At 62.7% G+C, this 27,504-nt stretch overlaps 1 protein-coding gene across 1 annotated transcript; it reads left to right on the top strand.

Moving 5' to 3' along the window:
- LMNA (lamin A/C) lies at positions 1-25,725 on the top strand. The gene is made up of 13 exons (XM_058701846.1): positions 1-187; positions 8,229-8,819; positions 18,776-18,932; positions 20,194-20,319; positions 20,582-20,752; positions 20,842-20,967; positions 21,757-21,977; positions 22,076-22,298; positions 22,710-22,817; positions 22,925-23,044; positions 23,473-23,562; positions 24,235-24,504; positions 24,795-25,725. Exons 2-13 carry the CDS (start codon positions 8,464-8,466, stop codon positions 24,819-24,821), a joined length of 1,995 nt encoding a protein of 664 aa, XP_058557829.1. The 5' UTR covers positions 1-187; positions 8,229-8,463; the 3' UTR covers positions 24,822-25,725.
- Positions 25,726-27,504: the final 1,779 nt, after the last annotated feature.

The following is a 27,504-nucleotide window of genomic DNA, read 5'->3' as shown; positions in this document are numbered from 1 at the left end:
ACCCTTGGGAGCCACCATCAGCACCAGGGAGCGTGGGCTCCAGGAACCTCCTCTCTACCCCAGCGGCTTCCTGTCGGTGCCCTCCTCCCACTTCCGTACCCCAGTTTCCACGGGGCCTGTGGCTGGGGGTAAGAACCCACCGACTCCCAGGGAGAAGCCTGCAGAACAGAGACCTCACCCCAAGGAGGTGGGTAAGAAAGAACGTGCTCCGTGTCTGTCCTGTGCGCAGCACAGGTCTTGTGCCCTGGGAAGGGGTGTCAATTCCTGTCCTGCACAGACTCCTAAACTCAGCCATGACAGTGTGTGGGAGCCCTGAGGGTGGTGGACAGAGGGATGAGGAGGGCGGCCCTGCCCTGCCAGTGCCTCCTCGAAGGTTCTGAGCCCTCCTGCTCTTCCTGAAAGTGCCCGTCTGCTTCACGGGGGTCTGGGACTAGCTGTCCCCCTCCCTTCTCCCTCCCGGCGTCTGACTAATCTTTCCTGGCAGGGCAGCACATCCTGCCCCCCTGTGCCCATGCCAGCAACAGCCCACATCACATGGGCCACATCTGGCTCCCTTTGAGCACATCCTCCCCGCCTTTGTCCCTCCCCCTTCTCTGCCTGGGGGCCTGAGCAGGGAGTGCCCCTGAGGACCCCTCTTTGCTGTCCTGCCCCCTCACAGTGGCAGACTGGCTCCTTCCCCTCCTTTCCACCTCCTCAGTCCTGGACATCTGGACTCCATCCTTCAGTGACCCCTCTCTCACCATATCCTGACTCCTTGGATCACCCCCCTTTCCAGCTCCTACTGAACAGCCCATTGGGAAGGGGGCCTTTTGCAAGGTTTGAGCCCCCAGGACTGTCCTAGGGTGGGGGAAAGCCTGGCAGCCGAGGGATTAAATCCCTTGAGCCCAGCCCCCTGGCCTGTGGCCAGCCTGGGGTGGGGGTGGATAGAGGTGACCCCAAGATCTGCGTGCATGGAGGGGTAGGAGTGAGCCTGGGCGGGAGGAGGGAGGGCTGAGGGGAGCGGTTTGGCTCCCCCTCTCCCTGCAGTCTTTTGTGAGGGATAGGGAGGAGCCTGGAAGGCCCTCCAGCTACTGGCCTCCCTCCTCCTTCCTCTGTGCTTAGCAACCGTTGTTGCTGGGTAAATATTTGCCCCACCAGGATCTGGGGCTGGAGCGTGGGTGTCAGCCTAGGCAGCGGCCCCTCTCCTCAATTCCTGGTCCTCTCCTCTGTCCAGCTCTCCTTTCCAAAGCCCTCTGGCCTGGATTCAAGACGTGACCCCCACTGCCTTGTCCCAAAGCTCCATTCCTCCTCCCCCCTCACAGTAGACCTGTTCCCAGGCTCCTCCCTTCACCCTCTCTGATCTCTCCCTTCATTCCCACTTTCCGTCTGTGCTCACCTCTCTGAATCCACCTTCTGCTCCTGATCCACAAAGGTACCTGGGGGAGACCTCACCCCTGAGCTGGATAGGTCCCTGCCACATCCCACTGGGAGCCCAGCCTGGCTTTCCCTTCTGCTAGATCTTGGTGCTGAGTCCCAGGACCTCACCTCTCTGCTTCAACAGGAATATGCCCCCATGCCTTAAGCCTTAGCTCAGCTCCCCAAGGCTCCAAGGGGAGAGAGAAGGGATGCGGGATGTTTTGATGGATACCTGTCCATCCTCCACCCACCATCCCCAGGAAGCTCTGCTTCAGGAAGCCAGCACCATTTTCACCTCCTCTGGGGACAGAGTTGAGGGAAAACCATGGCCAAGAGGAAACAGATGCCCCCTCAGCCCCTCCCTGGGCAGCGTGACAGTGCTCCAGCCTGAGCCCTTGCATCCTGTCCCAGGCGGCACCCTGCTGCCCTACCCCCTCCTCCAGTGGTTTCCCCATTACCTGTCCCTGTGATGAAGAGCCCCTGGGGGGAGGGTCCAGGGCCAAAATGAGGTGGGCTCTCAGGGTGCCCTGAAATCTGTGGACTTACTGGGTATAGAGGCCCGTACCGCGCTGCGCGGCAGGCCCGTGGGCTAGCTTAGGGAGAGCGCCATGGGGGAATCTGGGCACTTGGACCAAGGCAGGGCTAGAAAAGAGGGGTTGGCCTGGATGATGCCCTAAGACTCCTCCCAGCTCTGAAGTTCTGGCTTCTAGGCCGTGAGTGGGGAAGCACGGGCCCAAGACAGTCCATTCCCAATCCCTAGGGGCCTCCCTCCTGGAGCTCCTGGTCTCCGCCCGGTTCACCTGCCCCACCTGCAGCCCCACCACTTCTGCAGCGAGTGCCCCTTGCTCTGCCCCACCCATAAGGAAATCTGCACTTTAACCAACATCCTCCCTGCCACAGTTCACTTGACCAGTAGACCCCCCCCCCCACCCCTCCCCCGCTTAAAGGGCCCTGGGGAGCCTTCCGAGGGGACCTGGAGGGGCTTGGGGGCTGGGACTGGCAGGAAGGTGGAGCTTCCAAGACGCTTGGAGGGGCCTGCCCAGGTGGTCACATAGTTGCGGACAATTTGTAAAAGGTATTTTCACACTTTTCAAAATAGGGCCTCCCCGCAACAACAAGAGGAGCATGTAGGGAGACCGACTGCCCGGTCGGCCTGGTGCTAGCACCGAAAGCCCCCCGCCCCAGTCACTGCTGCCGGCCGCTGGCCCCCCAGTTTCGGGCCCCAGCAGCGATTGGCCGGCTGCGGGGCGAGGGGCGGGTGAGAGGGAATCCTCTTCTGCCTCACTTCCCGGAAGCGTGTAGCGGTACGGGGCCTGGGGACCCTGTGCTCCAGCCCCAGCCCCGGGCTTGTGGCGCTTGTTTGTTTCCTTGGCAACAGGGAGAGGAAACCCCCGCTCGCGAGCCCGGGGAGGCCCCGGCAACCGCGCCCACAGACGCACACAGCCTCACGCGCAGCCGCCTACGCGCAGGCCCTGCGTCAGCACAGCCCGCCGGCCGCGCCTCGGGGCTGGGGGCGGGGCCGGGCGCGGCCGGGGGGCGGGGCCGGAGGCGCCCGGGCCAATTGCAGCCCCATCCCCGTCCCGGGGCCCGCCCCTCTCCGCCCACCCGCCTCCCCCACCTCCAGCAGGGGCGGGGCCCGGGGCCGGGGGCTGTGTGGGGAGGAGGGAGGGAGAGGGCGGTGTGGGACTTTTGTTGGACTGGCTCTGGTCTGGTGTGCGTGTGGCTGTAAGGTGCACTGCCGCGTGTATTTTGACGGTTCCGGGAGCCTGAGACTCGAGGGTGGGACGACTACCTGGGCCCAGTTTGCTGGGGGTGGGGGGAAGGGAGTGGTTTGGAATGTTGGGAAGGAGCTCCGGGGCGGTTCCGGGATCTTGCTTTTGGATTGGTCTTCTTGGGGTCCAGTAGGATGTAGTTAACCTGGAGGCAGACACCTGGGGTTTGGGGCCTGCCTCTGTCACCTTTCAGCTATGGAGCCTTGAACAAGTCAGTTAACCCGCCCAAACCTCAGTCTCCTCATCTGTATGGTGGGGATCATGGTGCTTGCTCTGTGCACCTCCGGGAGATGTGGAGGGTTACGATAGCCATCTTCGTTGTGAACTCGTCACCCCAGAGACATCACTTGGGTGTGAGAGTGAGGGGTTGGCTCTCTACTCATTTACCCGCCACCCCCCTGGCCTGGCTGGAGCGGTGAGGGAGGATGGCTGACCCCTGGCCCCATTCCTCCTAAAGCTGAGCTGAAGATTAAATGGGACCCCCTCCACTCAGCCCCTAGTCCAGCGCCTGGAGTCCTTCCAGTCTCAAGGTTACATTGATCACCTGTGCACGATTGATTCAGCACTTCAACGGGGGTTGAGTACGAGCCCCTGTGAGCCAAGGTTGCAGGACCCCAGCCTTCCATGAAGAACTCACTAAAGGATTCCCAGACCATGGCCTTGAATCTCCAAATCATTCCCCCCACCCTTCGCCACTCCCTAGCTTTTCAGATTTTAACCTGTGTTAAAATTCCAGTCGTGCTACTAAGCACATGATCTTAGACAAGTAGTTCTCAACTGGGGGAGATTTTGCCTCACGGGGAACATTTGGCAACGTCAAAGACATTTTTGCTTGTCACAGCTGGCAGTGGAGATGCCCCTGGCATTTAGTGGGTAGAGGCCAGACACCCCACAGGGCACAGAACCCCACCCAAGACAGAGAAATAACTGGCCCCAAATGCCAACGGTGCCACGGTTCAGAGACCCTGCCTTAAGTGAATAATTTTACCTTCCAGGGCCTCAGTTTCCTCATCTGTAAAATAGGCTAATGATAGCCCTTATAGAGCTATTGTGGTGGTTCAACAAGGTAGCGCGGATGCTCAGTGCCTCATAATAGCAAGTACTCCATAAACATCCCCACCCCGCTCGTTATTGAATGCCTCCGGAATCCCTCCTGGCTTCATGCTTCTGAGCCCACTCCCTCTGGCTTACCTGGTGTCGAGGCCGGGGCCACCACCTCTTTCTTCCCTTGCCGGGCTCAGTGCCTCCCTGCTGTCCCTCTCGACCCCAGCCTTATTCCCACAGCAGGCCGCTGCCTCCGTGCCCCTCTTGGCCCACCCTTTCCCACTTTGCATCCGGTGGCCCTGCTCGGGCCAGCGGGCCAGGCTGCAACCCTCCTCTGCTCTTTCGTACTCCAGCACCTCTGCACACACTTCCTCTCGGGCACCAGGCCACGGCGTACCTCCCACGCGTCCCGTCAAAGCGGCATAAGAGAGTGAAGCATGTCCTGGCTGCTTGGTCCAATCCTGAGCTCAGCCTATTACTATCTAGTTTGGGGGAAGCCAGTCTCACCTGTAAAACAGGGAAATAATCTTCCAGCTGTGAGGTGGTTCTCTGGACCAAGCTGAGAAGGTGTGTGAAAACGCACAGCTATGAAATCGTGTGGAAACATAGAAGCGATTCACTGTGGAGCGTTGCCTCTCTTTATAACTTTATTTCCATAGCGCTTACCATCTTCTAACAAACCATAATTTTCTCTTTTGTTTATTAACTGTCTCCCTCCACTAGAATGTCAGCTTCGTAAGGGCTGGGATTTTTGTCTGTTTTATTCACTGCTGTATCCCTAGTGTCTACAGCAGTGCCTGGCCCATCGTAGTTGTCCACTAAATATTTATTGGGTGAGTGACTTCACTATTTATGTAGAGGGTATTTCTCTAAAGCTCCTAAATCTACCTCCTTCGAAAAGCCTCCCTTCAAATGCATAGATTTTTTTTTTTTTTAAAGTTCATTTATTTATGACAGAGAGTGCATGGGGCAGAAAGAAAGAGAGAATCCCAGGCAGGCTCCACACTGTCAGCACAGAGCCTGACACAGGGCTCAATCTCACGAACTATGAGACCATGACCTGAGCCAGAAGCAAGAGTCAGACACTTAACCAACTGAGCCACCCAGGCGCCCCAGAGTTTTTTTAAAGTAAGTCCTACGCCAACATGGGGCTCAAACTCAGGGCCCCGAGAGCAAGTCACGTGCTCCGCCGACTGAGCCAGCCCAGTGCACCCACGTGCATATTACTTAATCACCGCAGCACCCTTATTTTATAGCTAAGGAAACTGAGGCACTTGCCCGGGGTCACTCCCCTGAAAAGTGGCAGGGCCAGATGCATTTGTTAGGGACACAGATGACCGAGACCTGGTCCCTCCTGTCTCTCACAGCACTTTTGGGAGGAAGGGTCACGGAGGCAGGCCCAGGATGCTTTGCGCCCCCCTCTGGGGTCATTAGTCATCAAGGCAAGTGGCACTTCCACTGTCCAAACCAACCCTCGGACTGAACCCCTATATTCTGATATGACTCATTCATGCTCCAGCTCTCGGGCCTCTGGATTCCATCTGGAACTCATTATCCAGTCCAGAGTCCTGTGCTGCTCTTCAGCCGCTGTGCTTGGCTTTGCCTCTCCCTCTGTGTCCCTACAGTGGGCAAGTCCCCTGTGGGCAGGCACGGTGGCTCAGTCCTGTGCCTCTTCTAGACATTCTACCCATGTTATAGATAAGGAACGGAGGCCCAGGGCCTTCAGGAGCAGATCTGTCATCACACTGCAAGGGAGAGGCAGGACTGGAGCCTGGTCACCAGCCAGCTACCTCCGGCCACAACCCCAGCAGGCTCCCTCCTCTGGACCTGGCTTCCTCTGCTTTCTCCAGCTTCTTCTGGGCCTGGGGATCTATGCCCTGGCAGGGGAAGAGCAGACTGATGGCATTTGGAGTCCAGAGTGAGGATGGAATATTCAGGATACAGGCCCACTTTGAAGTTCAGATTTAGGATTGAGGCCTTTGAGGGTGGTGGTGCAGGTTGGGGGGGGCTTTGGAAAGAGCCTAGAGTGAAATTTGTGGTTAAGTCCCCCCCCCTCCCTTCTCCTGCCTCTTTTCTGCAGAGATGGGGAGGTCTGGGATAGGAAGGGTTAAGTGTGGTTTTGCTTCCCCAGCCAGGAAGGGAAGCCGGGGCCTGTCTAGGACCGGGTGGGGCAGTGCGGGGGGGGGGGGGGGGGGGGGGTGTTGCTGGGGCAGTGGGAACAGCATGAGCCCTGTCCCTCACGTTTCAGGGTAACCCACCCCGCCTCTGCTCTAGTTTGGGAAGCAGAAGCAGAACAAGACTTTTTGTTTTGTCTGAAAAGCGGAGAGTGGGCGCCACGCCCTGGGGGAGAGGGCTGCAGGGAGGGGAGGCCATACCATGGGTCCCTCACCTGGGTGCATGTGGATTCTCACCACAATGCCCAGCCACCCTCCTAGACCCAGGGCCCTGAGCATCCCCCCTCCACGGTTCCCCTCTGTAAACACTCAGAGTCCTTGTCTTAACCCCAGTCCAACCCCTGAGGACTCAGGCCTGGCACAGGACCTGTCCAGCCAGGCTTCCCTTTCGCATTACAGAAACCCTGATGTCCTGGGGCTGCGGGAGTTAGCAACGTAATTTAGTCTTCTGGGTTCTCCACCAGAGAATCCACTGTGGGAGGCACAGGGGCAGGGCAGGGAGGCGCATGGGTTCTGGAGCCTCAGCAGGGCCACCTAAGTCTTAGAGAGGATGAGGTGGCCGGTGGGGCCAGGGCCAGGATTAGGGGAGGGGAGCAGAAGACTGATCAGAGGGGTGGTTGGTGAGACCTGGCGTGGGGGGCCTGGGTGGTCCTGCTTTGCGAGGGGGCCTGGCCCCTCCCTGAGCCCATGGGGGAGCAGACCCGGTCAGAGAGGGATGGAACAGTAAGTGTGGTGCACCAGGAAGGTGGTGGGGTCTTTGCTGTCCTGCCCCCCATCACCTGCTTTCTGGCTCAAACCAGGATGGAGAGCCACCACTGGCTGTCCGGCTCCCTGCCCTGCTCCCCCTTTCAGGCCCCTCTGGGAACCACAAAAATCTGGGACCTGGTGTCCTGGCAACGTGATGAATGCACAGCTCTGGTATCTGTTTTAAATTATCCGTTAAAATAAGTACAGTCCTGGAAAAAAAAATAAGTACAGTCTTGGAGTTGGCGGGGTGGGATAGAAGGAGTAGAAAGGGACTGAAGTGGTGGTGGGGGGGCGGGGCGCTAGGCAGTCTCTTTTTCCAATTTCCAATTGCTTGGGTCCGAAGGAAGGGGGCAGGGGATGGGGGTAGTGCCTGGGTCCTCCTCTGACTTTCTGAGGGGGCCAGTGGCTTGGTGCTTGGGTCTAAGACCCAATGCTTGATTTTGAAGGGAGAGGTTGGGGCACAAGATAGGAAAAGAGGGACCCCAAAGTTGAGAGTTAAAGGATCTCAGGATCCAGAACTTCCCTGCAGCCCAGCTCCCCGGGGAACCCAGGCATTCCTTCCCCACCCCACCCTGGCATACAGAAATGCAGCTTTGAATGGGCTGCCCACGTGTGTGTGTGGGGGGGGGGTTGGGGTGACTCACTATTACTATGGGGAGGAGAGGGGGAGCCACTTGTGGAAGAAGAGTGAGTCACCCTGATGGGCACCAGCCTCAGCACCCCCCCACACCCCCCACTTTCCTGGATCTGCCTGCCTGGTTCCTTCCCCTGCTTTACACCCGCTTTCCCTCCCCCCCCCGCCCTCCCCCCCCCCCCCCCCCCCCCGGCTCTTTGCCCACCCACTCTCGCCCTTTGGCTCTGCCTCCTACCCACGAAGGCCCGAGACGGTGGGGTGGGGGCAAGCTTGAAGCCGACAGCCCTGAGCAGGCAGAATCAAGACGGGAGGAGCCCCAGGCCCACCGGGTGCGCGGGACAGGGTGGAGCCCCGCTCGGCCACCGCCCGGCGGCCCTCGCCCCTCCGCGCCGCCCCCTCACCTCCCGCTGCGGGTGTGCGGCGGCCCCTTTAAGAGCGGCGGCCCCTCCTCCCACTCCCTAGACCTATTAGAGCCTCGGCCCGGCGTCGGTGACTCAGAGTGTCCGCGGGAGCGCCGCAGCCACAGCCGCGCACCCGAATTCCGAGGTCCGACAGCACCCGGCCCAGACCCCACGCCTGCCAGGAGCGAGCCAGCCGGCCGGCGCGCTCCGACCCCAGCAGTCTCTGCCCTTCGGCCCGAGCCCCGCGCCCTTCCCGGGACCTCTGCCCCGCGGGCAGCGTTGCCACCCTGCCGGCCATGGAGACCCCGTCCCAGCGGCGCGCCACCCGCAGCGGGGCGCAGGCCAGCTCCACCCCGCTGTCGCCTACGCGCATCACCCGGCTGCAGGAGAAGGAGGACCTGCAGGAGCTCAATGACCGCCTGGCGGTCTACATCGACCGTGTGCGCTCGCTGGAGACGGAGAACGCGGGGCTGCGCCTCCGCATCACCGAGTCCGAGGAGGTGGTCAGCCGCGAGGTGTCCGGCATCAAGGCCGCCTACGAGGCCGAGCTCGGGGATGCCCGCAAGACCCTCGACTCGGTGGCCAAGGAGCGCGCCCGCCTGCAGCTGGAGCTGAGCAAAGTGCGCGAGGAGTTCAAGGAGCTCAAAGCGCGGTGAGTGCGCCCAGGTGGCGGCGCGCGGGCGGGAGCCGAGGGGGCGGGCGGCTGGTAACTAGGCTGTACCGCCCCCTCCGTCCCCGGAACTGCCCCAGCGGTGACTGGCAGTGCCGAGGGAAACCGTCGGGACCGGACAGAGAAGGGAGGGGTCTCGGGGAGAGGGTGGCGTGTGTAGGGAATGGCGGGGGCGTCAGGGCGGGCGGCAGGCCCACGTTCAGTGCGGTTGGGGGTTGCCGGCCGTTTGGAGCCAGGGGCCGGGGCTTGGGCAAAGGACAGCTGGCCCTGCTGGTCTAAGAAATCGGGCTCCTCGGGACACACCGGAGTGGGTGAAAGGGTCCTGTTAGAACTTTCTTGATGGGCTTGGCACTGTGCCAACTCTGCCCAGACCGGCTCTGGACACATGATGCCCACTAAGACCGAGCACCCGTGCTGGCAGATATCCAGTGGTGCTGGAGAGAGGCTACCAAGTCAGGGACACGGAGGTGACCCCGGGGCACAGCTCTTTGCGGCATTGTTTCTAAGAGTCGGGAAGCTCTCCCCTCGCCACCTCGCGTCTGGGACCTTCTCTGGGCCCTGACAGGCCCACGGAACAGCTCCAGGAGCTCAGCTCCCCCGCAGCTCCCACAGCCCTTGGCCTGCTTGGCCCGGGAATGCAAGAGAGGGAGGGAGACGGAGGACAGGGGGCCCCCGCGCAGGCTCAGGAGGTCGTGCTATGCCCAGGTCGGCCGCACCCGCCTCGGCCCTCTGCCTGGAGTCCCGGAGGTTCGGGGCTCTGCCCCTCCCTGCCTCCCTGCTTGGGGTGAGCCGCTTTCATTTCCCGGCCAAGCCCAGTAGTCTTTGCTCTGGCCTATCCGCTGGGCCACTGACGTTTTCTTGATCTTTGCCTTATGAAACTGCTGGAGTACGGTGACATTTTTGAAATCCAGCCGTTGGAAGCTGCAGGCCACTCCTACCGCACCCATCACTGCCCCACCCTACCCCACCCTGCTTGACTCCACCCTCCTGTCTAAAAAGGCCTTTGGAGCCTGGGAGTGTAGGCCCTCTTTCCCTAGCCCCTGAGAACTTGCTTTCCTCCTCTTTCCTCCCCTTTTCTCCGAGGAGCCCCGAGCCAAAGGGCCCTAAAGGTGCTTGAGGTCCCTGGGCCGGGGGCCCCCTGGCTTGACTTCCTCTCTTTACCTCCCTTTTGATCCTATTCTCCGAACAACTGCTCTCTTCAGAGCCTCTCTGTATCCCGTGCTCGTTCTGCTATGCCCCGGTGAAGGGTGACTGGAAACTGCAGAGACAGGTTGACTTCTGGGGGAGACTGTTGACAGAGGTCATTCCTGGTGATATGACCGACTTAGCTAGCCGGACAGACAGGCAAGCTGGGGGGTGGCCAGAGAACGAAATTAGTCCACTCAGCAAAGCCCCCCTTATGGATTCTTGTGCAGGCGTTCTCAGCAGGCCTTTCTGTGGGGAAGACATTGATCGGGAATCAGGATGAGCAGAGTCTGTGATCCCTTACTAGCCCAGCCACGCCAGTCTGTCTCCTCTGCCTCCTGGTGCAGCTGTCCGGGCCTGGGACACCAGGCGGGTGTGCGCACACGTGGGGCAGGGGCGGGGGTGGTGTGTGTACTTGTTATATTTAGCCACCTGCCTCTCTTTCTCCCCCACTGATCCTGGCTGGGGAGGCTGGGCTTCCGGAAAAGGGGGGTGGGCTTGCACACCTGGATCTCAGGCTGATGGGAGGCAGGCTGGAGTCAGAGGGGGCTCAGGCTGGGCTGTCTGTCCCCTTCCGTGTCCCCAGCCGGAGGACCCGGGATTTGTGGCTTCTTTTTGTGTCTGCTGTGCTCAGGGTGAAGTGGAGGAGAGTAGAATGAGGAATTCGGGATTGGAAGAAAGGCATTGTCCTAACTCCTCCCCACTAAAGCCGAGAGAGAAGGTGTTGTCTGGATTAATGTTTAATTAGAGCTCAGAGTTCAGGGCCAGGCTTCCGGTTGGGATGCAAAGCTGTCTGTAAGATCCTGTGGCAATCCCTGGCCCAGCCTGGTACCTTGACCACACCCAGGGGCTTGGGGTGCCCTCTCACTGGGCTGGGTTATAGGCTCCAAGCAAAAACAACACCCCCAAGTCCCCCCCCTCCCCCCACACACACACTCTGTCTGTTCTGGAGTCTGAAACATTTGGACACCTAAGTGTGGCAAGAATGAGGAGCTGAGCACCAGGCAGGGCCCCATTGAGGTCCAGGCTTGGAGCTGGGCCCCATCCCAGGCATGACAGCTGGGTAGATGACTCAGATGCTGCCCCCTCCCTTCCACCCTGGTGGCTTTATGAGAGCCAGCAGGAGACAGGGTGGAGACGGCACATGTCTTAAAGGGAGGGATGGGGGCCTGAATATCTGCATCCTCTGCCCCTGCTTCCCAGTGCATCCTGGGAGCCTTTCCCGCCTCCCTCCTTAGGACCTCCGGTGGTGGTCTGGAGCAGGGACCCGCGTGGCCAGTATGTAGCAGGTGGTTCTAGAGCAGAGTCCAGTTACGGGGCTGCAGCATAGGACCGAGGTCTGTGTCTTCCCATGTGGAACTGGTGGAGGAAGCCTGAGTCAGAAGTGGGGAGATCCTGGGCCCACAAAGCAGAAGCACTTCTTCCCCCCCGGACGAGGCTGGGTGCTTGACGACTTCCTGTATTGTCTGCCTTGCGCAGCCCCAGTGGGGAAGGACAGGGAAGTGCGGGCCCAGGCTTATCCCAGCTCTCACTGAGACAGGAACAGCAAAGGCCAGAGAGGCGCAAAGCCTTGTCCTGTGTCACACAGCGAGAGAGCGACAGGTCAGGACTTGAGCACGGGCCTTCTGACTTCCAGTTGTGTGCCTATATCATTAAGCCTTACTTCTTTAGCTTAGAGGACAGGTTGGAGGGCCCTGAGGGTAGGATGGGGTAGCCGAGGCTCCGGCAGCCTGAAGATTCTGGTCTGAGACCAGTGGGACCAGTGATACCCGAACGGTCTGCTGTCCTGTTAATACCCATCCTTTGTTCTACCCTGTCCCTGGAAAGACCCAAGACCCTGCCAAGACATGGGTCGTGAGACACAGCTCTGGGAGGCTGGGGATTCCTGTCTTGAGACTGTCTTGGGACCTGTCGTGGGAAGTGTCTACCTGGCTCTGACGAAGGCTGTGCCCTTCGGCAGAGACCTGGGGATGACGGGGGTGGAGCCTTTGAGGGTACCCGGGCTCGTGGCCTCACCTGAGGGAGCCCCTGGTGTTGTCTGTCCCCGCCACGGCCCCCCCGGCCCTGAAGTCTACATTCTGATCCAAAGGGAAAGAAGGTGCAGCTAAACTCGGGGACTGAGCACCGCTTAGGGAGCCCGAGAGAAAACAGAAGAGACGGTAATTCCTACTCAGCCCCTGACTGCTTTCCTGTGATCGAGGCCCCTGGCTGGCACTTCCCCTGGCCTCCATTCTGAGATTTACTCTTGCACAGGATAGGCCCATGCCTCAGTCCTACCCCCCAGGGATTCAGTAGTTCAGTGTCAGGGCTGAAGCCAGGGACAGCTGGGGGAACAACTGGGAGGGGACGCCTTCACCCACCAGCTGTGCCTCCGCTCCCCTCCCCCAGCCTGCCTCCCCGCACCCCCCCACCAGGTCGGCTCAGAGGCCTGGCCCCAGCAGCTTCACCCCATTCCCACCTCCTGGAGCCCCAGTGCCCCTGAAGGTGATGCAGGCCAACCTCTCATGTTCTTGGAAATGTCTGGAGAGAGGTCGCAGGTCTCCTGTCCCTTAACAAGACACGAGGTGGTCCACTAGCCAAGCGACAGGTTGCATGAGGTAGTGGAAACAGCCCTGGCCCTCGGTGTCCTAGGCTGGGTCCTGCCACTAAATGGCTGTGTGACCCTGAACAAGCCACGTCCCCTCTCTGGATTTCCCTAGCTGTGAAATAAAGCGGTTAGAGCAGAAGGTCTGCAGAGAGCCCTCACGAAGTAGAACCGTGACCCACGGCGTGAGACGTCAGTCCTCCACAATACCCAGCTATAACGTGAGAAACAAATATACTTAACGTGAATATAATTAGTAGCCAGTGCTATGCTCAATAGAAATCTGCCACAAGCCGTGGAGTTAAACGTGCGGACACGCTTCTCTCTTTCTCAAAGAAAGTTAGGAGCAGGTAATTATGACAATACGCTCTTGGCCTCTGCCGTTTTTATTGCTAGTAAGAAAGGACACTTTGTTGGGACGCCTCCCCTTTGAGGACAGTGGCGAGGGCTGTGTTGGGGAGAAGGCCTGTGCTGGGGGCGCGGGGAGGCCCTGGGAAAGACAGGGCTGTTACCTCAGAGTTGGCCAAGGCCTGACACACGTGTTTGCAGCCGGAGGGAGGCGCACGCTGACCTTGGGTGGCCTACCCGTTTCCCTTCCTGCACCCTTCGGGCTCCCCCAACCTGGGGCCGGGCTGTGAGGGGGTCTTGCAAGAGGACAGAGTTTGGGAAGGAGGAGCCGGGCGGGGAAGGGGTGCTCCCTGTCCCTTGGCGGGAGAGGAAGCCGGGATTAATTCTGGCTGGGATCCCAGGCCCGACAGAGGAGCTGAGTCACGGCAGAGGGCGGAGTGCAGAGTGGACGGGAGACCCTGAGCTGTTCCGTCAGACAAGAGATGGCTCCAGGTGGCCCCTGCATGGGGGACAGAGGGAGGGGCAGAGCACGTGTGTCCGTTTAGGGCTGGATCGGGGGAGCTAGAGACCCTCATATCAAGGAGCCCGGTTTCTGGGCAGCTGAGGGGAGACGGATCGCCAAGGCCCCCCTGGTGCGAGGCTCTAAGGCTGCACCTTCCCAGGCTGGGGCTGGAATGCGGCGGGACTAGAACTCCTAGGCCCTCCCACTTCCTTTGCCGAGCTTGGGGTGCGGCTCCCACCCCCTCTTGCCATCATCAAGGTTGATAATCCAGATAGAGGGTTAATGCATCCCAAAGAAGGAACTCCTGAGTCAGCTTCTTGTGGGGATCCCCTAAATGTCCCTACTCTGGCCGGCGCCTCCCTCTCTCTCCCCTCAGGACAGTCTGCCTCTTCCTAGGCTGTGACCCAGGCCCCTCCTTCTTTTGGTCTGTCCCCAGGCCTCAGCGCTTCATTGTTGCACAGAAGTCAAGAGTGACTTCTTGAGAGTCAGGCCAAGAAGAAGGAAAGCGGAGTTGGCAGGGACCGTAAGAGAGCAGTTGGTCAGGAAGCCGGCTGCCTGTCGTCCAGGACCCCGGGCCCGGCTCCTAGCCGTAGGCTCCTCCTGCCTGCGAACAACGCCACGTTGATACACCCGGCAGCTGTGACTCAGGCCTGGCCCCCTGCCAGCCCCAGCGCCTCTGCCGGAGTTGAGTCTGAACATGTCCACAGGCCTCCCGTCCCCTTCTCGCCCCCGGCCCCTCTCCTCCAGCCCTCCCTCTGTCTACAGTTGCCACCTGGCTTTGTCTAGGGGGAGGACAGCTGGGGCCGAGCGCCTCTGGACGGGGATCTGAGGGCCCCGGACCCCAGGCGTGTGCGGCAGGTGGAAGCAGGGCCAGGCCTGTGTGGGGAGGTCGGGGTGGGGTCCGCCCCGAGGGGCCTACCTGCGCTTTCCAGCTGTAAGACCCTCAGAACGTCAGCGGGTGGGATTTGAAGAAAGCTGTTCCCCTCAGTTCCTCTGTTGAAGGTCTCTTTTCCAGACGGGGCTGGTGCCTGGAGCGCCAGATGTCCCCGCCTTCCCACATCCTGCCCTTACCAGAAGGTGTTGGCCGACCCACAGACCAGCCAAGAGACCAAGCAGTGGTTCCCTTTCGGGGTGGGGGGTGTCCAACCCGCTCCACCCGCAGCTGTGGGAGTGTGTGCGTTTGGGCCGCATCACTCTTGGACTGGGAGCCGGAGGTCGAGGCCTCTCCCAGGCTGTCTTCCTGGGTGCCTGGGTGCCACCCTCCTCGCACCTCCCCTCCCCCCACCCTGCCGTGCACCCTGCCATTCTCAGCGCCCTGTCCCTGTCTGCCGTGTGAGTGTCCTCAGGTGACCCGGCGGGCAGGTTTTCAGTGCCTGAGCCTTTTCCTGTCTAGGCCTTGGTTTCCCCACTAGTAAAGGTGCAGAGGCTGGCCCGGGAGGAGGCCCCCTGGAAGCCAGGATTGTGTGGACTCCTAGCCCCCAGGCATTCCAGGCACAGACTGGAAAAGCCCCAGACATTAGTGGACAGATAATAAACTGGCAGATGAAAACAACAGCTGAGCACATGTCAGGGGTGGGGACAAGAGCTGCAGGGCTGAGGGCCCCCGCAGCCCAGGGAGGTGGAGGCAGATAGATTGCAGGGGGAGGAGCTGCAGGAACAAAGGGAAGGGTGGCCAACAGGAGCCGCCCCACACTGGCAGGAAGTAGGCTTGGGCCGAGTTCTGCCGTCCAGGGAAAAGAGGGGACAGTCCTGGCGCTGGTGCCTACCCGCCCGCCCATCCTGACACTGGGACGCCCCGCCCTGCACGGCCCTGTCCTGCCACAAGGGGCGCCTGCCCTGCACGGCCCTGTCCTGCCACAGGGGGCGCCCCGCCCCGCCACAGGGGGCGCCCTTCCCTGCGGGCCCTCCGAGACTGGCTCTCCCCGCCCCGCCCCGCCCACCCCTCTCTCCGGTCCTGGGGTCTCGCCATGGGGAACTCTGTGTGCCGGTGAGGCTGAGGGGCTGAGGCTGGAGGGGACTGGGGCGGGAGCCCCTGCAGGGCTGGGCCAGCTCCTAGAAGCCCCGTGGCCATCTTCCCCTCCCCCTCGTATGTTCAGCCCCAGGTCTCTGTCCCCGTATCTCTTCCTCAGCCCAGTGGGAGAGGAAACGAGGGCCTTGCAAGTTGTCCCCAGCAACGGGGCCCAAACAGGCCTGGGCTGCCTGGCTTCCATATCTGGCATCCGAGCAGGGCTGAAGTGGGGGTGAGTCAGCGAGCGGGCCAGCTCCTGGCCCCGTGCCCAGCCGACCCCTTTGCTGCCCCGGAGGCCCGGCAGACCCCCCGGCCCCGCCCTGGGCCCGGGTTCTCCGCACCCTGCCCTCCCCGCCCCCTCCCCCCTCCCCCCTCCCGAGATGGGAGCTGCCTGCCGTGGGAAGAGGCAGAAACAGGATGCCCAGCCCTCCTCACCCCACGAGGCCCCTGGGATGGAGGAGCCTGGACGTGAGGGCTGGGGCAGGACAGGGGCAGAGTCAGGGTCTCCCCTGTGAGCGCTAGAGGATTTCCTGACCCCACCGGGGTATTTTCTGCCCCAGGATGAGTCACCTGCCGCCCAGCTCCGCGGCCCAACCCCACCCGCCGCCCCAGTGGCCCTGGCACCTGACGCGCTGACCGCCTGGCCAGGCTCTGCTTGCGGTCCCTGCTGGCGCAGGGAGGTGGGGGACGGGGGAGGCGCCGGGCCCTGCACCCTCTCTTGGGGTGTGCGTGTGGCTCCCCGGCCACAACTCCTGAGGGCTGAGTCATGAGCCTGTGGGTGATAGTGGCTTCTTCCCCACAGATGGGAGCTCCCCAGCCCGACTGAGAAAACCGCGGGGGCCCCCCCTCCCCTCCCCGGGTGCTGGCGGTTTCCCCCTGCGGCCAAAGCCAGTCCAGCCTCTAGGACGGATAGGCAACTAGACCCCTTGCTGCTCGGGAGGCCGCCCTGGTGGCGGGGCCGAGGGCTCCGCAGCCCCCCTGGCTGCTGGGCTACCGACTTGCTGCGGGCCCCCCGGACGTGCTCTGTGCCTCAGCGTCCCTGGTCACACGGTGATGGCCCGACTTGTAGGCAGCTGTGCAGACCGAGCGCTAACGTTGAGAGCGGTGCCTGCTCCGTGACCAGCCCCGCCGGGGCGTTTGCTGCCGTCGTGTTGTTAGGATTACTGCCGTTGTACCCCACGGCCCGAGGCTGAGGGTGGTTGGCCGACCGAGCCTGGCAGAGGGCCGGCACCCGCTCCTCTGTTCTCGAGGTCTGGGAAGGCGTGTCCTCAGAGATGCCACCTGAAGCCTCCGGAGCGGGGGGCTCCTTCCCGCCTCCCCCGGCCCAGGCCACCCCTCTTCCTCCTGTGGCCAAGGAGGGCGGTGCGGCGGAGGGGAGGAGCCCCCAGCGGCAGCGTGGACTGTGACCCTGTCCCTGCTGCCACCGTGTGCGGCACTGCACACGGGCCTCAGTTTCCTCATCTGTTCAAGGAGGGCTTGAGCTGGCCCCACCCTGAGCTCCCTGCAGCTCTCCCAGGTGCTGAGAGCCCGCCGTGGCCGTGGCCGTGGCCATCAGCCTGCAGGCAGAGGAGGCCTCTGTGGGGCAGGCCCTGCACCTGGAGCCGGCCCAAGGAGCGGGAGCCTGCGGCCGCCGCAGAGCTTCACTTTACCAGCGGTTTCTTCTTTTTCATCCCCCCCCACCCCCCCTGCAGCTGGCTCAGCTTCGGAAAAGTTCTGAAGTCATGGAAAGTTGGGGCTGTGCTCCCAGCCAGGGGCTGGGCCGGATGGCAGCCAAAACCTGAGCTGGGTTTTGACTTTATTTTTAGCTTTTCTGGCTGAGACGGAGGAGGGGAGACATCCTCCAGTTCTGGAAGGGCCTCTTTTCACGGGAGACAGACACTGTTGCTTGTTCCGAGGTGTGGCCAGAGGCCGGGAGCAGCAAGATTGTGGGGGAGGTGAGGGCCCCCTCCAGGTCTTCCCATCTTCCCCCCACCTCCGAGCGTGTCTCTGTGTCCCCCTCCTGGTGGAGCCTGTTTGAAAAGTCCTGAGCTGGTGGCAGGAGAGTGCTGCCTGTCCGGGCCCCTCCCTGCAGAGCCTCCTCAAGGCTGGCCTCTGCCACTGCACCTTGTCACCATCACCCGTGTCACCGTCACCGCTGGGCCCCTGGGAGCTTAGGGCTTTTGCAGAGGCGAAAAATGCTGGCACGGTCACTTTGCTTCTTCCCAGGACGGAAATGTCCCCTCCTGCCCACATTTGGTTCCTTTTTTCCCTTCTGCCACGTGGGCCCACGCTTACGACTCAGGAGTTACGGATGGCAGCCGGGGCCAGGCCCCCTGGGTCTTTCCCTGCACTCCCTGGGTCTCCTGCTTTCTCTCACCAGATGCTGGTGAGGTGATAATAACATCTGGAAAGTTCTTGGGTTCCCCAGAAGTTTGGACCCCTCTCCTTCTCCAGTTCAGTATCTTTGGGGCCCAGAAAACGGAAGGAAATGGCAGAGGCATCCCCTGTTTATGTGTTTATTTGGCTAAAGCTTCACCCACTTTCAGGGCTGGAGCCCAGATGGGCCTGGAGGCTCAGGCCACATCTGGAGTCAGATGCTGAGGCTTGTGGCCGAAGGGTAGGGTTTAGTGTTCTCTCAAGCTCTGTAAGGCCTGGGAGGAAGGCAGCTGGACCCCCGTGCTTGGCCCCGGTCAGGGGACTCAGCCTGGGTCTGGAAAGGGAAGGGCCAGTACCGAGCCTAGTTGTCCTTATCCCTGACTTTTAACCGGACTTTCCCTCTGCACAGTCTCCGTGTGTAAAAGGGGCCAGGAGAGGTGACCAGTACCTTGGGGGCCCAAACTGAGAAGCTATAGGGATGCATGGACCCCAACACTGGGAGCCTGGTTGTCTGGGTCCCTGCAGGGAGGGAGGCCTGGCCCAATGGGAGGGAGGTGGAGTCAGGGAGGAGGAGGTTAAGGCCCTGTGTGGGAAGGGGCAGGAGACAAAGGTGGCCCTGTCTCTTTGGGAAGGAATGGGAGGAGAGGGAGGGAAAGCATTGATCTCACGGGATTGCGCTTTCCCCTTGGCCCCGGGCACGTTCCTGAGCACTGAGTCATGGGAAGGGTGGAGAAGCAGGAAGGGGGTTTTGGGGACCTTGGGGGAAGTGGGAGTCCAGTCCCAGAGGCGGGCAGATGCTAACAAACCACAAGCAAGGATGCCCTCTCCTGGCAGTTTGAGGGACAGCCAAGCCAGGCCCCGGCTGGGCTGGCCGCCTAGGAGGTGGCTTCTGTCTCTCTGTGGGGGACCCGGCTCTCTCTAGGGATTCTAAAGCTACTCTTCCTTTGCTTCCTTAGCAATACCAAGAAGGAGGGCGACTTGATGGCCGCCCAGGCCCGCCTCAAGGACCTGGAGGCCCTGCTCAACTCCAAGGAGGCCGCCCTGAGCACCGCGCTCAGCGAGAAGCGCACCCTGGAGGGCGAGCTCCATGACCTGCGGGGTCAGGTGGCCAAGGTGAGGCCACCCGCCAGGGCCCGCCATGACCCCTCCTCCCCCCAGAGAAGTGCAGGCTCGCCCTACCCACCCTTTCACCCCACTTGCTCTCCGAGGCACCTGTCTGTCCCGTTACACGGACAGGGCACCACAGCCATCTGCCCGCCCTGGTGCCATTTCAGCCGTCCCCACCTCGCTGCGTCCTGCCCGTGCATCTGGCACAGCGCGTTTACGGTCGTCCACAGCTGGGGCGCCTGGCTGGGAGAACGTGCGACTCTTGATCTCGGAGTCACGAGTCAGAGCCTCATGTTAGGCATCCAGCTTACGTTAATAAATAAAGTAGTACGCAGACGTTTGCACGTAAGTCTGCAACAAACCGTGCCTGGCCTTGGATCCCTCCTGGTGTGGCTGTCCTGTAAGAGAGCGGAGGTCTCTGGAAGACCGAGCCAGCCTGAAGTCGGCAGTGGATGGTCTATCACAGACGGGACGGGTGTTCTCGATGCTTGGCATGTATATGGCTGTCTTTCCTTCCAAGGCACATTGCTGTCTGTCCTGGGCTCTTGTCTCTTACATCGCAAGCTCAGAACAGAATCAAAGAAGCCGACTGGCTCCCGGTTCTGTCGCCTCACTGCTCAGAGCAGGGCCAGGACCAGGGTCAGGGGCCAGGCTCTCTGGGCTCGGCCCTCTCCCAGGCCCCGCCACCAGAGTGCGCCCAGCACACGGGAGACGCCAGTGGGTTGAGCACTGAGGCTGGGCTGGAGCCTTCTCCTCCAGGCCTCCTGCCGGCCCCTGCGCTGGCCAGCGGGCCTCTCGGAGACCAGAATCTGGGAGGGGTTCTCTGCCACTCAAACTTCAGAGATCTTTCTGTGGCAGAGAAGGGGGCATCTCTTCACGGTCCAGCCCCTGCCTTCCCGCGCAGCCGCTGTCCATGTCGCCACCCCTGAGCCCTGCCGGCTCTGGCAGAACCGGGGACCCTGAAGCTCGCTGTGCCTCTGCGCCTCCAGGCCTTTACACGGGCCTTTGCTCCTGTGCTCAGGCAGTGTCCCCCTCTGCCCTGGGCACGTCCCAAGAGCCTGTCCTGCAGGCCTCAGCCCCCCGGAGGCCTTCCCAGACCCCCTCTACCACCCCAGGCGGACTGTGGTTCCAGCGTACTCTGGACTTGCTGTGTGTGGTGCCTCCTCTCGTTTCTTAGCGGGCGGGTAAGGGGACCCCGTTCTCTCCGTGACAGCGGAGGCTGTCCGTCCCCCGGGCCTGTCCCTCACCTCTGCCTCCCCCCTCCCAGCTCGAGGCCGCCCTGGGTGAGGCCAAGAAACAGCTCCAGGACGAGATGCTGCGGCGGGTGGACGCGGAGAACAGGCTGCAGACCCTGAAGGAGGAGCTGGACTTCCAGAAGAACATCTACAGCGAGGTGGGGACCGTGCCCCGCCCGCCGGAGGGGCAGGGGGGCAGGGCTGGGGGCAGCTGTGGGCAGAGCTCGCCCCGCCTGCCTCGTGCTGCCGGACGGGGAGTGCGGGGTGTCTGGCGCCCGGCCCCCAGGTTACGGCGGGGTGACGGTGGCCCCATCGGGGGTAGGACGGGACGGGGATGGGGACGGGGTGGGCCGGCCACCCGGGCCGCCTCATCCTCTGAGGACGAGCTCTGATCTTGGTTCCCTGTCCCCCGGCTCCCAGGAGCTGCGAGAGACCAAGCGCCGCCACGAGACCCGGCTGGTGGAGATCGACAACGGCAAGCAGCGTGAGTTCGAGAGCCGGCTGGCGGACGCCCTGCAGGAGCTGCGGGCCCAGCACGAGGACCAGGTGGAGCAGTACAAGAAGGAGCTGGAGAAGACCTATTCTGCCAAGGTGCCTGCCCGCCCCCCGGGCGCCCGCCCTGCGCCCCCTGGGTCCCTCTCGGGTCCCCGCGGCCCTAACCCTGCGTCCTCCCCCCGAAGCTGGATAACGCCAGGCAGTCGGCCGAGAGGAACAGCAACCTGGTGGGGGCCGCGCACGAGGAGCTGCAGCAGTCTCGTATCCGCATCGACAGCCTGTCGGCCCAGCTCAGCCAGCTGCAGAAGCAGGTGCCGCCCGCCTCGCCTCTCCACCCCCTCACCTCTGCCCGCCTCACTTCTATACCGCCTCGCCTCTCTCCTGCCTCTATCCCTCCTTGCCTCGACCTCGCCTCGCTTCTACTTGCCTCACCTCTGTACCGCCTCGCCTCTCTCCTGCCTCGACCCCGCCTCGCCTCGACCCCGCCTCGCCTCTATCCCTCCTTGCCTCGACCTCGCTTCTACTTGCCTCACCTCTGTACCGCCTCGCCTCTCTCCTGCCTCGACCCCGCCTCGCCTCGACCCCACTTCGCCTCTCTCCTGCCTCGCCTCTACCCCGCTCCGCCTCACCTCTGTCCCATCTCACCTCTATCCTGCCGCCGGGAGCCAGTGGCAGTGGTCGGGCGGGATGTAGGGCCCGGAGGAGGGGAGGGTAGAGGCGAGGGACAGAATGTGCCCCCCGGACCACGGACTGAGACGACCTGGCTGCTCCTCCAGGCCTCTTACATCCCCGTGTGACCCTCAGTCCCGAGAGCCTTGGTTTTCCGTTTGAAAACGGGGGCTGTATTTGCCCTGCACGAGGCTCAGTGTGCGGTCAAGCATCCGCCTCCTCCCGGCCGGCCGTGCGTGTGGCCACGGGAGACAGGTTCCGGGCTCGGCACAGGGGTGTCGCTTCCATGCGGGGAAGGGCTTCCCGGCCACCAGCCGCGCCACGTGACAGCCCCCTGCGGGCTCCGGTGCCTCGAGAACCTGGGGAGGGGGGGGGGGGCCCGCCCGCCCGGGGGCCGCGGGCGCTCACCAGACCCCGGCTCCCTCGCCCAGCTGGCCGCCAAGGAGGCGAAGCTGCGGGACCTGGAAGACTCGCTGGCCCGGGAGCGCGACACCAGCCGGCGGCTGCTGGCGGAGAAGGAGCGGGAGATGGCGGAGATGCGGGCGAGAATGCAGCAGCAGCTGGACGAGTACCAGGAGCTGCTGGACATCAAGCTGGCCCTGGACATGGAGATCCACGCCTACCGCAAGCTCCTGGAGGGCGAGGAGGAGAGGTGGGGCCGGGTGGGGCGGGGCGGGGGCGGGGCTGGCGGAGGAGCGCCCCGCCCACCAGCCGCCCGCCTTGACGGGGCCCCTCTGTCCCCCTCGCCAGGCTGCGCCTGTCCCCCAGCCCCACCTCGCAGCGCAGCCGCGGCCGCGCCTCCTCCCACTCCTCCCAGACGCAGGGCTCGGGCAGCGTCACCAAGAAGCGCAAGCTGGAGGCCGCCGAGAGCAGGAGCAGCTTCTCACAGCACGCTCGCACCAGCGGGCGCGTGGCCGTGGAGGAGGTGGACGAGGAGGGCAAGTTCGTGCGGCTGCGCAACAAGTCCAGTGAGGTAGGTGCCCCCCCCCCGCCCCCGCCTCCCCGTCACACCCCCCCCCCCCAGCCCCAGGCCCAGGGGCTCCAGCCCGGGGAGGGAGCAGACCCCGAGAAAGAGAGCGGCGCCCCTCCCAGAGGCACTCGGGGGCGGTGTGTCCCTCCACGGTGGGGAGCGGCTCCAGACTCGCCCCTGGCGGCCAGCCCCCCCCCCGTGAGCTGTCTGACCCCTCTGAGCGCCCGAGATGAATAACAGCCCCTCGGTCTTTGAGTTGCTGGAAGTTGAGTGTCCAGCGTGCGCGGTCCCGCCTGGGCGTCCGCAGACCTCGGCTGTTTTCCGCGACCGGGCCCTGCCTGGGCCCTTGAGCAAGACGGACCAGGAGTCTGAATGAGCCTCCCCCCGCCTCCCCCTTCCCTTCCTTCCTGGCAGGACCAATCCATGGGCAATTGGCAGATCAAGCGCCAGAATGGAGATGACCCCTTACTGACCTACCGCTTCCCACCAAAGTTCACCCTGAAGGCCGGGCAGGTGGTGACGGTGAGTGGCAGGCGTTTGGGATCCTGGGGCAGGTTGGGTGGGGGAGGGGTAGGCCTGAGGATGGGCACGCCGGACTGAGCACCTTCTCTAACCCTGTCCCGCTCCAGATCTGGGCTGCAGGAGCCGGGGCCACCCACAGCCCCCCTACCGACCTGGTGTGGAAGGCACAGAACACCTGGGGCTGCGGGAACAGCCTGCGCACGGCTCTCATCAACTCCACGGGGGAGGTGAGTGTGCCGCGGGCCGGCACAGGGCTGCACAGGGCCCCCCCTTGGTGGGCAGTACTGGAGCCGGGGGCACCCAACCCCAGGGAGCCAGTTCAAGGCCACTTCGCCCTAAGTCTCCCTCTGCTGCAACCCCAGGCGCCAAACTCTCCACCCAGTGCTCACACCCGAAGATGCCTCCCCCAGCAGCACGAGGGAAGGAAGGTGGGCAGCGAGGGTCATCACAGGCAGAAGCACACTCCTACCCAGAGAGCCTGGCAGTGCCCTCTGGGGGAGAATAGCTCCTTGGCTGGCACCCCACAGAGGTCGGCAGCAGGCCGGACAAAGGGCACGCCGTGGGAAAGGCTCTTTGGTGGCCACTGTGAGAGGACACACGAGCCCGCTCCTGCCCCGACCCGCTAACCCTGGGGCCTGGCCCCGTGTCCCCGCAGGAGGTGGCCATGCGCAAGCTGGTGCGCTCAGTGACCGTGGTCGAGGACGACGAGGACGAGGAGGGAGACGATCTGCTCCATCACCACCATGTGAGTGGCAGCCGCCGCTGAGGCCGAGCCCCCGCCGGGGCTCCCAGCCAGGCCTCCCCTTGCCAAAGGTCTTTTCATTAAAGAACGTTCTGGAACTTCACGCGCTGCCCTGGCTTTTCTTCTCTCCTCCCTGTTCCTCGAGCAGGGAGCCCAGGTGTCTGGGAGGAGGGACTTCCTGACGCCACGGCGTCTTCCCACGGGAGCAGTGGACGGGGCTGTGGATTTGTCTCCCGGGACGGGGATGGGAGGACAGAAGTGGGGCACCCAGCCTGCCTCTCTCCCCAGCCCCTGCTGCATGCACCTCCTCCCCCCACCCCCCCATCCCTGTCCCTCATACCACGGATTTTCCTGCAGGACCGTCCCCCCCCCCCCCCCATTTATTTTGCATGCCTGCCACCCAACAAGCTTGCTCACTGGCCCTCTCCTGTAAGCTCAGAGAGGCCGGGGCGGAGCCCAGCCAGAACCCCAGTTCCCTGTCCCCACGTCTTCCTGACCCCATCTCTGCCTTTCCACGCCTTGCCCTCCTCCCAGCCGGGCCCTGCTCCGGGGGGCCCTGAGCACAGAACCCGCCTTCCTGCCTGGTGGCGGTGCCGCAGGAGCGCAGAGCCGGGTGCCGGGCCTGAGCGCTGTCCCAGACCCGCCGTCCCGCCTGAGCCTTGTCTTCCTCCTCAGGGCTCCCACTGCAGCAGCTCGGGGGACCCCGCCGAGTACAACCTGCGCTCACGCACCGTGCTGTGCGGGACGTGCGGGCAGCCTGCGGACAAGGCTTCCGCCAGCGGCTCGGGAGCCCAGGTGGGCGGAACCATCTCCTCTGGCTCTTCCGCCTCCAGTGTCACGGTCACCCGAAGCTACCGCAGTGTGGGGGGCAGTGGGGGGAGCGGCTTCGGGGACAGCCTGGTCACCCGCTCCTACCTCCTGGGCAACTCCAGCCCTCGAACCCAGGTGAGTTTGTCCCTTCGCCTCCACCCCTGCAAGCAGAGGACCCTGGTCCTTGAGGGTTAAGACGAGGGGGCCCTGTCGGGGGGGAGGCCTTCTCTTCCGCAGCCCGGGAGAGCGGGAGCCTCCTCCCCTCAGCCCCAGATCCTAGGCAGTCGGCTCCCGCGTCCTGCCCCTCCCGTCTGAGCCCCAGACTGGAGGGCAGGGGCGGGGCCGGGGGCACCGGGAGGGCTTCCGGGGGAGTCCCCCCCCCCCACACCGTGGCTCACACCCGTCCCCTCTCTCTTCTCTCTCAGAGCCCCCAGAACTGCAGCATCATGTAATCTGGGACCTGCCAGGCCCGGGTGAGGGTGGAGACCTCCTGAGTCCTCCTCACCTCATGGCCACCCCCCACCCTGCACCTCAGGGGAGGGGGCTTGAAGCCAAAGAAAATACCCCTTTGGTTTTGTCTTCTATGTTTCGTTTTTTTCTAAGAGAACTTATTTTCTACAGTGGTTTTATACTGAAGGAGAGACACAAGCAAAAAAAAAAAAAAAAAAAAAAAAAAAAGCTCTATCTCCACCCCCGTCCTTTCCCTGCTTCCAGGAAACTCACATCTGCCTTAAAACCAAAGAGGGCTTCCTCCAGAAGCCGAGGGAAAGGGATGCTTTTTACAGAGCCTAGTTTCTGCTTCTGCGCCCTGCTGCTGCCCCCACCCCGGGGACCCCACGAACATGGTGCCTGCGAGGCGGGTGTGGAGCCTTCTGGGCCGGCCTCCAAGGGAGAGGGGGCCGAGCCGGGCCCCTCGGCCAGCCCCCGTCGGTCCACTACACCTGGCTGAGGCTCCTTGCCCGCCCCGTCCCAGTCCCACCCCTGCCCCAGCCCCGGGGGCGACTCATCCTGCCAGGTACCAGCCGCACTTGCTTTTTCTGTATTTTATTTAGACAAGAGATGGGAATGAGGTGGGAAAGAGGGGAAGGAAGGTTCTTTGAGCCTGCCTCACCTGGAAGCCAGAAGGGAGGGCTCTGCCCTGTTACTGGAGGTCAAGGTCAAGTGGGTGCAGGGGAGCAGGGAGAGGGGAGGGTTCGAGGAAGGGTGGGAGCCTGCCGTGGCCCCACCCCGGAGGAGGAAGGTGACAAGCGGTGGAGGATGTGCATCTGTGGTTTTGCAAACACTAAAGAGCCCCTTGCCCCCCCTTTCCCATCTGCACCCTTCTCTCTCCCCAAATCAATACACTAGTTGTTTCTATCCCTGGCTGCTGTGGTATCTGTCTCTGTTGATGGGCGTCACCGAGAGTTTAGAGGGGCAGACACACACGCACACACACATGTCGCGTGGTCACCCGCATCCTCGTGCTCGGGACCGTCCAGCCTCACCCCTGCTCTGGGGGACGCGAGCTGAAGCCCTCAGAGCTTCGGATCCACACCTGGGTCCTCCGGTGCCTGGTGGGGAGAGGCTTTGACATCAGCAGGGCCCTGTCCCCAAGGACAGAGGGGTAGAGCCTGATGGAGGGCCCCGCCTTCCTAACCTCCTTCATCCGGTCAGCACCCACCTGAGAGCCTTCTGTCTGCCAGGCCCCGAGCTGCCTCGGGACCTGGGGCAAGGACAAACGGGGGAGGGTGTAGGAGAGAGTGAGGGCAGCAGGACAGCATTCGGTCTGACTTTGCAAGCCAGCAGCCGAGGTCCCTTTGTGCTCAGCTTGGGGACAGGGAGACAGACAGGACCGCACACTCCGCGTCCTCGGAGAAACTCCACCCCAGCTGACGTCCCAGCATGTGCGTGCGGCTGCAGACGAGGGGACTTTTCGGGGGAGCAGGAGCCTCGGAGGGGGAGATGACTTTATAAGCCAGGAGCCAGGGGTCTGGGGTGAGGGGAGGGCCCCACACAGGGAACAGGAGCCACGGAGAGCAACCACTCCCCTGGCCCTTTCTAGATCCCGAAGCATCTCTGCCCTATTTCATTTGACCCCCCGTAGTCTTGAGAGGGATCATCCCCTCTGCCCCTGGAAACGGGGGCTCTAAGTGAACTGCCACACGGCCAGTAGGCGCCCCTGCTCCTGTGACATCACTCTCCCCTCTGAAGGGAAAGCAGAGATGTTAAAGTATATGTTCCCTGGGGCGAAGGAGCTGGGCCACAGTGACAAGTCAGTGAGAAAAAGCAAGGTCTGGGATGATGGGGGACATTCTAGAAAAAGTGTTAAGGGGGCTGCGGCCAGGTGCCCCTGGAAGAGGGATGCTGAGAGGGAGGGGTGTGAGCTTGAGGAAAGGGTCCCTGCCGGAGGTGGGCAGCTTCCGAGAAGGAAACCCCCTCCCGGCCCGGCGATGGCGCCCGCGGGCCGCCCGCGGGCCGACGGGTTTGGGCCCCTGGGCGGCGGCCGAGGGGTCCGTCCCGTGCACTCCCCGGGCCGGGCACCCGAGGGCGCCAGAGCGCCGCCCGGGCGGTGGCTGCGGGCGCGGCCCCGGGGACCCAGGCGACGGCGCGGGGGACTCGCGCCCAGGTGCCTCGGCTCCCACGCCTGTCGCCGCGCCGCGACGCAGCCCCGCGCGCGTGGCACACCAAAGAGGTTAATTTTTAAAACGTGTTTTTTTTTTGGCATCACGTAGTGATAAGTCTGCAGTAAAACTGAAAACGCAGGTAAGTAAACAGGGGAGAAAGTCATCCGTTTGCAGTCATCCCGAGACAGCCACTGACGGGTTTCTTCGCAGACGTCGTCCTTGAACACATGCTTTACACAGTTAAGATCTCGCTGCGGCTTAAATTTTGATTCTGCTTTCCAGTTTACATGCGTGAGCCCTTTCCCAGGTTCTTTCTAAGTTTATAAACGTGATTTTTAAATAACATGGATTCTTTCTCCACTGGCTCATGTAAGTGATACTTGGTCGTCCCAGAGTGGGTAGAAAAGGGGAGAGAGGCCCACCCTCCTTATCGGCACTTTCACTACTGCCCCACGGCCACCGTCAACAGTTGCGGGGGGAGGCCTCCAACCGTTCTGTGCGGTTTCGATTTTCAAATACGTCCATACGTCTG

The sequence above is a fragment of the Neofelis nebulosa genome, chromosome 15 (assembly GCF_028018385.1).
Source record: "Neofelis nebulosa isolate mNeoNeb1 chromosome 15, mNeoNeb1.pri, whole genome shotgun sequence".
NCBI classification, from domain to species: Eukaryota; Metazoa; Chordata; class Mammalia; order Carnivora; family Felidae; genus Neofelis; species Neofelis nebulosa.
This window is presented reverse-complemented; position numbering and strand designations above follow the sequence as displayed.